The 13,598-nt window shown below is 43.8% G+C and overlaps 2 protein-coding genes across 2 annotated transcripts in view; one reads left to right on the forward strand and one right to left on the reverse strand.

The window, feature by feature from the left end:
* The window catches only part of RRP8 (ribosomal RNA processing 8), a 68,384-nt gene extending 66,577 nt beyond the window's left edge, over nucleotides 1-1,807 (forward strand). The window contains exon 7 of the mRNA XM_064365222.1: nucleotides 721-1,807. Within this exon, the coding sequence (XP_064221292.1) occupies nucleotides 721-840 (120 nt within the window). The 3' untranslated portion in view covers nucleotides 841-1,807. The remainder of the gene's footprint in view (nucleotides 1-720) is intronic.
* DNHD1 (dynein heavy chain domain 1) overlaps nucleotides 1-13,598 on the reverse strand; it is a 78,927-nt gene that overhangs the window by 33,582 nt on the left and 31,747 nt on the right. The window contains 7 exon segments of the mRNA XM_064365224.1: nucleotides 2,564-2,771; nucleotides 3,360-3,454; nucleotides 3,854-4,052; nucleotides 4,153-4,280; nucleotides 10,807-11,140; nucleotides 11,143-11,301; nucleotides 11,777-11,934. Of these exon segments, the coding sequence (XP_064221294.1) occupies nucleotides 2,564-2,771; nucleotides 3,360-3,454; nucleotides 3,854-4,052; nucleotides 4,153-4,280; nucleotides 10,807-11,140; nucleotides 11,143-11,301; nucleotides 11,777-11,934 (1,281 nt within the window).

Consider the following 13,598-nt stretch of genomic DNA (forward strand, 5'->3'; position numbering starts at 1 on the left):
TACTCTGTACTATGAATTTTTATTTATTACTTTTAGTAGCAGAGAAATCCAAGGATGAGGCAGAAAAGTGGCAGAGATCAAGTAGGAGCAGACTGGCAAAGTGTGGAACCAGGGTCAGAAATGGGCAAATGGATTCACATAAAATGTGCTCAGGACAAAAGTGGGAAGAGAATCTCCTTTCAATCTTGGTGCAGATGTTAACTGCAGACATCCAGCCTTTGTGTCAGTCAACACCAAAACTTATGAGTTCTTGGTGAGGGAGATGTGAAAAAGGAGGCCGGGTACCATTTATCAATGTGCTGCAAATGGCTGGAAAAGGCATCGCTAGCCAAATACTGGGCATAAAAAGGTGATACGGATAAAGAATTTGGGTAATAAGGAACATCTATATTAGAATGGAAAGGACCTACATTCTCCTCCCTGCAGAAGTTGAACCAATTACACATCTTGCCTAGTTGAGTCCTACATAGCTTGAGTCCATTCACTTTTCTTTCCCCATTGCTACTTTCCTAGTCTAGACCACTATTATTTTTCACTTGGATTACACAGTTGTCCCTTAACTGTTCTTTCAATTGCCATCCTTTGCCTCCCTTCAATCCATTCTCCATATTGAAACCAGAATGATGTTGTTAAACTAAAATCTGATTATGTTACCATGCAGTGATTCTCTATTGTTTTCATGTTACTGAGTACATTCTTTTTTTTTTTTTTTTTTTTTAGATGGAGTCTCCCTCTGTTGCCCAGGCTGGAGTGCAGTGGCATGATCTTGGCTCACCACAACCTCCACCTCCCAGGTTCAAGCAATTCTTCTGCCTCCGCCTCCTGAGTAGCTGGGATTAAAGGTGCGTGCCACCACACCCAGCTAATTTTTGTATTTTTAGTACATATGGGGTTTCACCATGTTGGTCAGGCTGGTCTCGAACTCTTGACCTCATGATCCACCTGGCTTGGCTTCCCAAAGTGCTGGGATTGTAGGTGTGAGCCACTGCGCCCAGCCTGAGTAAATTCTTAATGTGGCCCACAAGACTTTGCATGATCTGACCCTCTCCAGTTCCATCTGCCCCATCCCCTCCTCCACTATTCTTTGGGATCCAGCCATAGAGAAATAGAAGCTCTTTTAGTGCATGCTCCCCATTGTTACCATCAAATATACTGACTAAAGCCCTAACTGAACTGAAACTCACAGATTTCAAGCTATTCTTTAGAACACCCAAACATTTTTGCTTCCACTAGGTAAACTGTGTGCTCACTAAGAGTTAGGATGTGTTTGCAAATCTATTTATGTGAGTTATGTTATGATTTTAAGTAAAAAGTTGAATCTAATAGTGTAACAACCACTGATATATTGGTGGGAAAAAAGTTGCTGTTTCTATGGAAACCACAGAAAGCCTCAGTAAAGGCAAAGTGATTAAAAATATGCTATTAGGTATAGGCAAGTCAATTTTTATAAATTGGGAACTTATAATAAAAACCTAGAAAAGTTCTGGACTCTGAGACGGTGTCTTCTATATAACTCCCATACTGTCTTAATCTCCTTGGAAGTCCTCTTCTCACCTTTCTCTCTCCACACAGTGCCTGGGTCCTGCAGCCAAGCCCCTTCCCTTCACAGGGACTTTAAAAGTGTCTTCCTGTTGCTGCCCAACTTTACAGAAAGTGAAAGTAGAAATGGTAGAGAATGCACTAACGCAAGAAAAGCAGTGAGGAACTCCCAAATCAAACAAAAGCTCTTGTCATTAGGTTAAAAGGTTAGTAAATAAATGTACATGTATATATTTTAAGCTAAAGTAAAAGTCTTAAACTATGTATGCATCATTAGTATTTTGGATTTACCAATTGGGTCTCAATTGTGTTGAATAAGAAAATTTCTCCTCTATTGGAAATACCCCAGCTATATCACCTCGGATGCTTGTGTATATGCTGTCCCTTTTGTCTGGTCTGCCCTTCTCACCTGGCAAGTTTGGTAAACTCTTACTCCTTCAAAAAGTCAGCACAAGGCCTCTGCCTAAAGAAGACTTCTCTGATTCTCTCTCTGATTCTTTGAGATGGTCCTCTCTCTGAGATTCTACTGCCCTCAGTAAGGTACTCCATCGTGTTTATCCCTATACTACTGTCTATCTCTCACTGGACTCAGGAGTTTCTGAGGGACAGGGATACTGTCTGTAAGTCTCATGGTCTCCTGTATTTAGCACAGAGGATGCAGGTTTGATGAGGGAAATAATAAAGAAATGAATTAATGAATGAGTGAAGCATAAAATCAGACAGCAGGGTGCAATCTAGAGGACAGAGCATTGAAAGGTGGAGATAACTGACCATGAGGAATTTCTGAGTGTACCCCAAAAGGGGAGGACCTTTGCTGAAGGACCCAGGCATTGGGCTCCCAAGGAGATTAAGACAGTAGGGGGCCACATGGAAGACAATGTCTCAAAACAGACTAATGTCTCAGGCTATCTTGTAAGGATGGGCCCTGGCTAGAGAACCAGATCTGGCAGGGCTTGATGGATATGGTGGATGAAAATGGCCCTCAGCGGCAGGCTTTCACCGGGCCACAAGGACTGCATCTCACCTGAGAGGATGAAGGTGCCACTGTCTTTGCTCACTACCTCCCACTGGACGCTGCGGAGCATCTGCCTCTTGGAGCGCTCTGAGGCTGGGGGCTCATAGGGTACGTGCAGGATGAAGTTGAGCAGGCGCAGCTGGCGTACTTCCCAGTACTGCTGCAACCGCCGTATAGTCTCTTGGGCATGAATTCGTTCGTTTTCACTTTGCCAGACCTGGAAGAACTGGGTCTCAGGAACCAGGAGTGAGTAACTGCTTAGGGGATAGGCTTGGAGTTGGGACCTGGGGATTGGATCTGAGGCAGAACTCAAGGGCCAGGGCCCAGGACAGTGGAGGTCTCAGAGATGAAGGGGGAGGAGGACCATCAGGCTTCAAACATAGGCCAACAGCAGCATCTAACTACCTTGCCACAGGGTCACTGCTTTGGAACCCCCACCCACTTTTGCAAGGCTCCAGCTGAGCAAATACCCCAATCAGCTCGTGCTCTCTCAGGACAAGATAAGTGTTGGGGGGGCACCTGCCATTCTGTGTACCCACAAGTTTGGGGCTGCCATCCACTTCCTTCCCCCATCGGGGATATACTCTCAGTCACAGGGAGTCTGGAATCACCCATGAGATCCCCATCTGGAGACTTAAATCAATTGTTCCTGCCCTTCAGGCAGGTTAGCAATCTCAATCCCCCATTCATTCACATGCCTAACAACCGCCACCCTCATGTCTCAAGGGGCTGCTGGGCCTTGACTGGCTTTATTACAGGTCCTGGGTTTGGACCCTCTCCCTTGCTTTCTAACTGTGGGCCCCACCTGGTTGATTTGATCTGCAAACTCCAGCAGTGGATAAGTAAGCAGCTTGCCCAGCGTTAGGAGTTCTATAGTTTGGTGACTGCCTAGCCCGAGGGCTGAAGGTAGAGAAAACAAGTCAGAGCAACACCCGGTATGTGGCAGAGTCCAGCCCATATCCCATATGCCAGAGCCCAACTCAGCTCACACCCCAGATAGCAGATCTCAGAGCACAACACAGAGCCAACAGCTTAGAACCCAAGATCTAGAGCACAACTCAGAGCCCAGAGCTAAGGCCCCAGCCCAAGCCCAGCCACCATCAGCAGAGAGGATGTAGTGAGGTAGGTAAAAAAGTTTTGTCCCAGTTGGGGAAAAGAGATTGAAATATGTGGGAAAGGCAGGGAGAAACGTGGGGAGGAAAGGTGTTTCCAGCAGGAGCAGCAGGAAACTGAGTTGTTGCATCGCTCTAACCCCTATATATTTCCCTTTCCCCCTCCTCTGACATTAATCAAACATACCTCGCAGGAGACCTTGGCAGTTGAGGCTCTGTGGGTGGAGGCTGCCCAGCTTGGCCAGCAGGGGCAGGCAGCAGCGAAACTCCCCCAGCATGTGCATGCAGTGCTGCAGCACTGGGCTGTGCAGCCCCAGGGTTGAGCTCATGCGTGCTGCCTCCGTCAGCCAGCCCTCTGTCTTCTCCTGGGCCACAGCTAGGCTGAACTGCAGGGAGAAGGCTCGCTGTCAGCTCGAGACTCTTCCCCACCCCCACCACTGTAGTCCTCCACTCCCAGGCAAGAGCTCCAAGGAATGGTGTCAGCACCTTGCCAAAAGCCATGCACTTCCACTCGCTGATGTTTTCAGAGATGACTCGGTACAGGTGCCAGATGCGCTGCTGCTGCACAATAGGACGTGTCCCACAGATTGGCAAGGGCACAGGAGTCTCATCCCCTGTGAGGGAGGGCTGATTGAGACCTGGGCTACTTGCATTGTGTGTGTGTGTTGGGGGGGTGGCAGAATGATCAGTCATGAACTCATAATGACAGAAGGTAGTGTCCAGAAAGTGATGGTTGGAGTAGGAGAAGTGGATTTCCAAATTGTTTGGCTCAACAATTGAGGTGGGGTTAATCCAAGGAACAGTTACTCCAAGGAAAGACCATCTGGGAAAATGAGATGGCAGTGAAAGGGAAGAGGTCCTCTTTTATTAGTTTCCATCTCACTCCTTCCATTCTAGTCACATTGGACTCTTTACTATTGCTGAGATGCACCAGGCATGCTTCCTCCTGCTAAGGGCCTTTGACTGGCAGTTTATTCTTTCTGGAACACTCTTCCTTCAGAATCACATGGCTCATGCCCTCACCAACTTCAAGTCCTTGCTCAAACACCACCTTCTTAATGAGGCCTATGCAGGTTATCCAGTTAAAAATTCCTAGCTACCCTCCCTGGCATTCCCAACCCCTCTTACTCTGTTCTATTTTTTTTCCTCTATCACTTATCACTTTCCTATACACTACAGAATTTGGTTATGCATCATTGTTTATTGTCTTTCTCTCCCAACTAGAAGTTGGGGTTCATTAAGGAAAGGTTTTGTCATTTGTTCACTAGTGTACCTCAAGCCTACTATACATCATAGGCTCTCAACAAATATGTGTTGAATGAATGAATGAATGAATGAATGAACGGTCAGCCCAAGAGAAATTTCAGCAAGATGAATATGAAAAAATATCTGGCCCACATAGGGGACCTGTTGTGTTTGCCTCTGGCAATTATCCTCCACCCCTTCATCTCACAGGGTACTACATTAGTTCTTAATCAATTACTTAGTCAGTTGTGAGATATGTGTCAAAAGTAATTTATAATTAATAATTATAGTACTGAGGTTTGCAATTTGCTTAAAAGACAACACACATCTCATCAACTTGAACTCCAGTTTACTTTCTTGAGTGGGACAAAAAGTGATAGAGCTACACCTATATGCTGGGACTCGTGCATCTTACACGTGTGCACATCATCCATTGCGGAGATCTCAGAATATTAAAAAGCTGGAATCACTGGCTATCAAAGCTCTGATCTGACAAAAAGTAAAATGACAGGAAATCTAAACTCTTCCAGTCTTTCTTTGTCTAAACACAAAAGATATGGCTAGAGTCCCATATAATCTTTGACAGCAGGGAGAGATCCAAGATGGCTGAATAGGAACAGCTCTGGAGTGCAGTTCTCAGGGAGAAGAACGCAGAGGGTGAGTGATCACTGCATTTCCAAATGAGTTTTTACTGTCCATAGACCAGGAGATTCCGGGCCTAAAAAGTGCCATGAGTTTCCAGCACGGCTGTTTCAGCTGGCGCTGCGGGTGTCCGCATAAAAATTCACACAAATCCGGGCGGCCATTTCAACATTCAACTGAAATAAAGGGGCCTGAAACAGGGAGCCAGGTGATCTGGCTCAGTGGGTCCCACCCCCAAAAAGACCAGCAATCTGAAACTCTCAGGATTGAGAGTTTCGTAGCAAGTGCAGCTGGACCAGGGACAGTCCAGCTCAGTGTGGGGAAGGGCTTCAGCCATTACCAAGGCAATCCGCCACTACCAAGGCAATCCACCACTACCAAGGCAATCCGCCATGACCAAGGCAATCCGCCACTACCCAGGCAATCTGCCATTACCGAGGCAGTTCTAACAGGAAGTTCACACAGCAGCTGGGCAGAGCCCACAGCAACTCAATAATGCCTCTGCTGGCAGACTGTGGCTAGACTACCACCTTGCTGGGCAGGGCATCTCTGAAAAAAGGCAGCAGCATGTCAGGAACTTATAAATAAAGCCCCACCTTCCCAGGACAGAGCACCTGGGGAAAAATGTGTTTATGAGTTCTGCTGCAGCAGACTTAAAGGTACCTGCCCAGTAGCTCTGAACAGAACAACGGAGCTCCCAGCTCAGCACTTGAGCTCCTATAAGGGACAGACTGTCTCCTCAAGCAGCTCCCTGACCCCTGTATATCCAAAAAGACACCTTGTAAAGGAGACCTCAGGCTGACATCTGGCAGGTACCCTTCTGGGATGAAGATAACAGAAGAAGAAACTGTCAACAATCATTACTGTTCTGTAGCCCCCACAGGTGATCCCCAGGCAAGCAGTGTCTGGAGTGGACCTCTAGCAGGCTACAGCAGAGGGGCCTGACAGTTAGAAGGAAAACTAAAAAACAGAAAGAAATAACTTCAACATCAACAAAAAGGACATCCATTCAGAGACCCCATCCAAAAGTCACCAACTACAAAGACCACAGGTAGACAAATCCACAAAGATGGGAAGAAACCAGTGCAAAAAGGATGAAAACACCAAAAACCAGAACGCCTCTCCTCCTCCAAGGGATCACAACTCTATACTAGGAAGGGAACAAAGCTGGATGGAGAATGATTCTGATGAATTGATAGAAACAGGCTTCAGAAGGTGGGTAATAACAAACTTCTCTGAGCTAAAAGAACATGTTCTAACCCAATGCAAAGGAACTCCAGAGCTTCTGTACAGCAAAAGCAACAATCATTAGAGTGAACCTGCAACCAACAGAATGGGAAAAAAGTTTTGCAATCTACCCATCTGACGAAGGGCTAATATCCAGAATCTACAAAGAACTAAAACAGATTTAGAAGAAACAAACAAACAAACCCATTCAAAAGTGGGTGAAGGACATGAACAGACACTTTTCAAAAGAAGACATATATGAAGCCAACAAACATATGAAAAAAATGCTTATCATCACTGGTTATTAAAGAAATGCAATTCAAAATCACATTGAGATACTATCTCATGCCAGTTAGAATGGTGATCATTAAAAAATCTGGAGACAACAGATGCTGGAGAGGATGTGGACAAATAGGAACACTTTTACACTATTGGTGGGAGTATAAATTAGTTCAACCATTGTGGAAGATGGTGTGGCGATTCCTCAAGGACCTAGAAATAAAAATTCCATTTGACCTAGCAATCCCATTACTGGTTATATATCCAAAGGATTATAAATCATTCTATTATAAAGACACATGCACATATGTTCACTGTGGCACTGTTTACAATAGCAAAGAGTTGGAACCAACCCAAATGCCCATTGATGATAGACTGGACAAGGAAAATGTGGCACATATACACCATGGAATACTATGCAGCCATAAAAAACGACGAGTTTGTGTCCTTTGTAGGGACATGGATAAATTTGGAAACCATCATTCTCAGCAAACTGACATAAGAACAGAAAATCAAACACCACATGTTCTCACTCATAGGCAGGTGTTGAACAATGAAAACACATGGACACAGGGAGGGGAGCATCACACACTGGGGTTGGTTGTGGGGGGACTAGGGGAGGGACAGCAGGGGGCAGGGAGGTTGGGGAGGGATAACATGAGGAGAAATGCCAAATATAGGTGACAGAGGGATGGAAGCAGCAAACCACATTGCTATGTATGTACCTATGCAACAATTCTGCATGATCTCCACATGTACCCCAGAATCTAAAGTACAATAATATATGTATATATATATATATATATTAAAGTATTTCAACAGCCCAACTCCATGCTAACATCTTTATATATTATTTCCATGGTGTTATCAATAATCTTTATTTTCTAGGCCTCATATTTTCCAGTGTTATTTACATTCATTCGGGATATAATTAATGCTTTCATTCCATCTTAATAAATCTGTCACTCTTAAAAAAAATCTTTGACAGAAGCTGTTTCAACATCAAATATTGGACAAATAAACAACTTTATCTGTAAGAAAGAGCAGACATGATATCTCCAAACACAGGAAAAGATAAAGGCAAACTGGGGATTAAGAGAAAATGTCCTTTGATGGACATTTTTTGGTATCCACTTAATAATTTCTATGCGTTTTAAAACTTTTTATCTGAAAATGAGTTCCAATTTTTTAAGTTGTAGGAAAAAATAGTAAAAAAAAAAAACTTGTGTCTTTTATCTTTCATAGGTATCGATATATCTCTGTACTGTTTATCTTTGCCTTTTGTTGACATTTTACCCATTTGCTTCATCATTTGCATTAACATGCTCTGTGCATGGGCATGTGTATGTACACACGCGCGCACACACACACACACACACACACACACAATTTTTTTCTGAACTATTTAAGGGAATGTTACATTAATACTTAACGTATGCATTTCCTAAAAATAGGGATATTCTTTTACATAACCACAGTGCAACTCAGAATTTCATATGTTATATTGATATAATATTTTAGTCTACTGTCTATATTTCAACAGCTGACCTAATAATATCATAGATAGCATTTTTTTTTTTTTTGCCTCAATTACAGCATCTGGTCCAGGGTCAAACACTGCATTTGTCACGTCTCTTAGCTTTTTTTTTCTTTTTCTTTCTTTTTTTTTTTTTTTTGAGAGCGCCGAATCCTAACCCTCTTAGCTTTTTTTAATCTGAAACATTTCCATAGCCTTTCTTTCTTTTGTAACAGACATCTTTGAAGTATACAGTCCCCTTTTGCCATTTTTTTGTTGTTCATAAAAAGTGCCTCATGTTGTGTTTTTATGATTTTTGAATACGATACTCATTTTCAGCTGGACTACTGCATAGGTGATACTGTATCCTTCTCCAGTACCACATCTGAAGGTATATGATATCCATATGTCCTTCATTGGTGATGTTAATTTTTAATCACGTGGTCAAATTGCTGTCTGATTTCTCCACTAATTGTTTCTTTTTCTTTTTTTACAACTAATAAGTGATCTCTGGGAGAAACCCTCTAAGATAATGTAAATATTCTCCTCCTTGTCAAATTTGCCTCAGATTTGGCATCTGTTGATCCTTACCTGATATAGTAATTACCATGATGGTTGCAAAATAGTAATTTTCCCACTCCAGCCTTCCTCCTACATTTGCCAGTCAGTTCTTGGCATTTTACTGTAACTATGAGTCCTCATTTCTCTCTCATTGATTTATCTATTTATTATTATTATGGATAATAAATGCCTTTACTTCAATAACTTAGAATTTATTACTGTACTTACTTTGGTGATCAAATTGCTCCAGATTTAGCCAGTTGTTATCCCTTCTGAATCCTTGTGACATGCTCTCATCAGTTTTTTAAACACTTTAATACTTTCTTACGTTCTGGCATGAAAAGACACTTTAGGTTCATCTTATACCTACCCTGCCACAGCCCTGGTATCATCCATTTCTCTAAGGAGCCCTGGTTCCTTTTAGTGGGGAATGGTATTAGAAATGAAGATCTGAGCACAATGCAGCTTCTTGCTACTGGGGTTTCTTTGCTTCTTGTCCTCTTCAGCAGACAGAGGTAGCAAATGTATACATATGTATATACACATAAACATACAGTCACATGCATATACATGTGTACATAAGCATGCATACACATGCAAAATGTGTTTTAAAATGCAATAGAAATATAAAGTGATACCATAGGAAATGGAAGCTTATAAAACGAGCTCACAACATTTTTTCAGAACTCAGAGAAAAAGAATAAAGGAATGAGTGATTTGATAAAGAAGATAAGAGAAATGAGTAAGAGAGATCCAGTAAATCCAACATACATCTAAGAGTTCTGGAAGGAAGGCCAGGCGCTATAGCTTACACCTGTAATCCCAGTGCTTTAGGAGGCTGTGACAGAAGGACTGCCTGAGTTTAGGAGTTCAAGACCAGCCTGGGCAACATAGCGAGTCCTCATCTCTACAAAAAAATATAAAAATTAGCCATGCACGGTGGCACACACCTGTAGTCTCAGCTACTCAGGAGGCTGAGGTGGGAGGATCGCCTGAGCCTGAGAGGCTGAGGCTGCAGTGAGCTGTGATCATGACACTGCACTCCAGCCTGAGATCCTGTCTCAGTTGTTTGGTAATGGCTCTTATATTTACTCTGGTCTCCTTTCAGAGCCCACAAAGTTCTTTAAGAACAGAAGGGAACCAGCTTACCTGCACTACTGTATGGAAGAAATGAGACCAATAGTTCTGATCTGGTCGCCTCCTGTGTACTAGTGGGGCCCTCAGTAGCCTCCTCTCTATACCACATTGGCTGGAGGCAGTGATCTGCTAGAGCATGAAAACCTACTCTTATTTGGGGCCTGCTGCCTGGGGTAGGACTGTGTTGAACAGGGTTACACAAAGGCTAAGTTCTATAAGGAGGGCACCCTTACATTTCTCCTGCACATGCTTTTAGCCCCTGACCCCATCACATTCTGATGGAACATTCACTTGTTTGCTTTCCCTATCAGACTGTGAGCCCCTATATCCCCACCCTAAGCATAACACCTGACATGATCAATATATGATGTTTTCATCCTGCAATTTTCATTTATAAAAGACACCAGTGAAGGTATGTGCTTCCCAAGGCTTGCTTAGTGTCATACAGGACACAGAACCCTGAGTCCCAACTCTTATTTCAGTTGAAGGGTCTATCACAGAGTGATAATGGAGGGTGTGGGGATCCTCAGTACCAGTGAAGATGGCATAGGCGTGGTGCAGTTCACGGAGGTCACTGACTGTGTTCTGGAACTGACGCTCTAGGGAGATGAGCTGGTGCTCAGTACTCCTCTGATCTTGTGTGGGGTCCATAAAGGGACCAGAGAGGGCCTTCCCAAGCAGGCCTTCCAGCTCTGCCAATGCTGCTGCCATCAGCTGCTGCAGCTTGGGCATAATGGAATGTCGCTTGTTGAGCAGGAACTCTGAAGCCTGGCTTTTCTCAAACTGAAATGCATCCCACATATCCAGAAGCTACGGGGCAAGCAGAGGGCAGTGGAACAGATGTGGTTGTTGGGGAGAAGGGCGGGGGCGGGGATGGGTGACTCCCTGAATTGCCTTCTCACCGAGATGTCCAGTGCTTCATTCTCAGCACTGAAGAGGCTAAAGTGGTTGCGGATGAGTTCATGAAGTGCCCGTATGTATTCCATTCGCTCCTCCAGCTCGATGTACTTTTCATTGGCGTCATTCAACTGCAGGAACTACAGCATGAGACCAGCACCCCCAAAACCCTACATGTCTCTTTGGGCCCATTCCTAAGGGGAACTCCCATCTTTTGGAGTGAAGTCTCCAGACCCAGTTGCAGTCTTGTAACAAACTGGAATCAGGGGCAATCTGGGATCAAATCCCTCTCTGACCCATATCTCTCTGATGAGGGGTCCACGTCTCACCCACCACAACATTACCCTGATGACAAGGCAACAATTTTCTATCTGACTGTCACAGAGAGCAGAACTCTGTCATCACACCAGGGCCTCCCTGTGACATGAGGAACCTGAAGGCCACGTGGACAGGATAAGAATTGGCAAGGGTAGATCACTTAGGTGAGCACAGTTTAAGGGCATCAAGCCCTGCTGGAAGCCCAGCACAGACCTGAAGAGAGTGTGCTGAGCTTTTGAGCAGGATGGGCCCTGGATAAGCTGGGAAGGATGAATGGGGAAAGCCCACCTTCTGAGTGCACTGTGCAATGGCGTGAATATCTGAGTTGATGGTTTGGAAGACATGCATGAAATCTGTGAGCTCTGTCATGAGCTGTTGACTGCGGCTCCAGCATTCATTTTGCACCTGTGCAAGAATGTCTTCCCTTATGCTGTTCAGCTTGGATTCTGCAGACAGGAGAGTAAGGTGTGAAGGGATGCATAAAAAAGAAGGGGTGCTGGGACAGTGCTGTGCTTACAGAGTGGGAGTAGGCTGAACAGCAGGCCAGACCATGAATTATCTCATTAAATGCTTGTTGGATGCCTGCTCAATGTCCAGCCAGCAGCTATGCACTGCGGACTGAGCCCTATACTGGTAGACAAGAGAAAATGAATGAGACAGAAAATTTCCCTACCCTGAAATCTCATAACATGAGGCAGAGTCAGACATATAAATGAGCAATCACAAATCAGTGTGATAAATCCATTGTGAGTGCCTGGGAGCCTTCAGCCAGCATAGCTAAGAGGTGGGGGTGCAGGGGGTATCCTGAGATGGCTGGGCAAGACCTCCTCAGAGAAGGGAACATTGGAGTTGGACGTGTTGAGTAGTTAATGCTCCAAAAAGATTAAACAGTGTGTGCAAGGGTATGGAAATGACATGTTTGTGAATAGCAGAATACCCTAGCAGAGATAAAAGTATTCTGCTTTTGGAGTCTTACTGCCTTTCTCTAGAAGAAGGGGGACCAAGAAGGTAGTATGATCTGCCTTTTCTTTTTAAGGATTAAAGTAAAGAAGGTCTCAGGTGGATAGGGGGCTAGAAGATAATCCTGGAAGCTGCCCTTGGTAGTATGAACAACTTTATTATCTCAGAGGGCAAGGATAACACCCATATGATACCTCATGAAATCTAAGATCTTATTGTAAGAAGCAGCATTATTTAATTTAGTTGAATTTTATTTTTTTGAGACAGAGTCTTGCTCTGTCACCAGGCGCCAAGCTGGAGTACAGTGGCACGATCTCGGCTCACTGCAACCTCTGCCTCCAGGTTCAAGCAATTCTCCTGCCTCAGCCTCCCGAGTAGCTGGGACTACAGGTGCGCACCACCACACCCAGCTAATTTTTGTACTTTTTAGTAGAGATGGGGTTTCACCATGTTGGCCAGGATGGTCTCAATCTCTTGACCTCATGATCTGCCCACCTCGGCCTCCCAAAGCACTGGGATTACAGGCGTGAGCCACCGTGCCCAGCCAGCACCATTATTTTATATACCACTAACAACAACAACAAAAAACTGATGCCATCTAAACTCTAACACGTCTTCAATCATGAGACACCTTTAAAGTTCAGAGATGTTAAAATATGCACAGAATAGGAAAATACAATATAGAAATATGGTACACCAAACAGAGTATAGAGTGCTTTCTACATACCAGACACTATTTCAGGTACTTTATACTAACCCATTTTATCCTCACAAATCCCTTTGAAGTAAATACTATTATTTTACAGATAGGCAAACTGAAGCTCAAAGAGGTTATGTAACTTGATCAACATCACGCAGTGGCAGAACAAGGATTCAAACTCAGGCCGTATGGTTCACTCCATTATATTTTAAATATAGATATGTTTATGTTATAAATATAAATGTAAACATAGATAAAACATATGTTTATAAAAAGTACTTAAATAAATAAATACATATTTTATATTATGTGTAAAGTAAACTGGCCGATCCCCTATTAGCATCTCTGCAACTAGAAAGTAACACAGTGAGTTTGGGGGACAGATAATTGAGACATACTGGGTATGTCACTTTCAGAGACTTGGAGAAAGTAACCAAGACAACTGGGTAC

The sequence above is a fragment of the Aotus nancymaae genome, unplaced genomic scaffold, assembly GCF_030222135.1.
Source record: "Aotus nancymaae isolate 86718 unplaced genomic scaffold, 86718_ANA_hifiasm-v0.15.2.pri h1tg000059l, whole genome shotgun sequence".
In the NCBI taxonomy this organism is placed as follows: Eukaryota; Metazoa; Chordata; class Mammalia; order Primates; family Aotidae; genus Aotus; species Aotus nancymaae.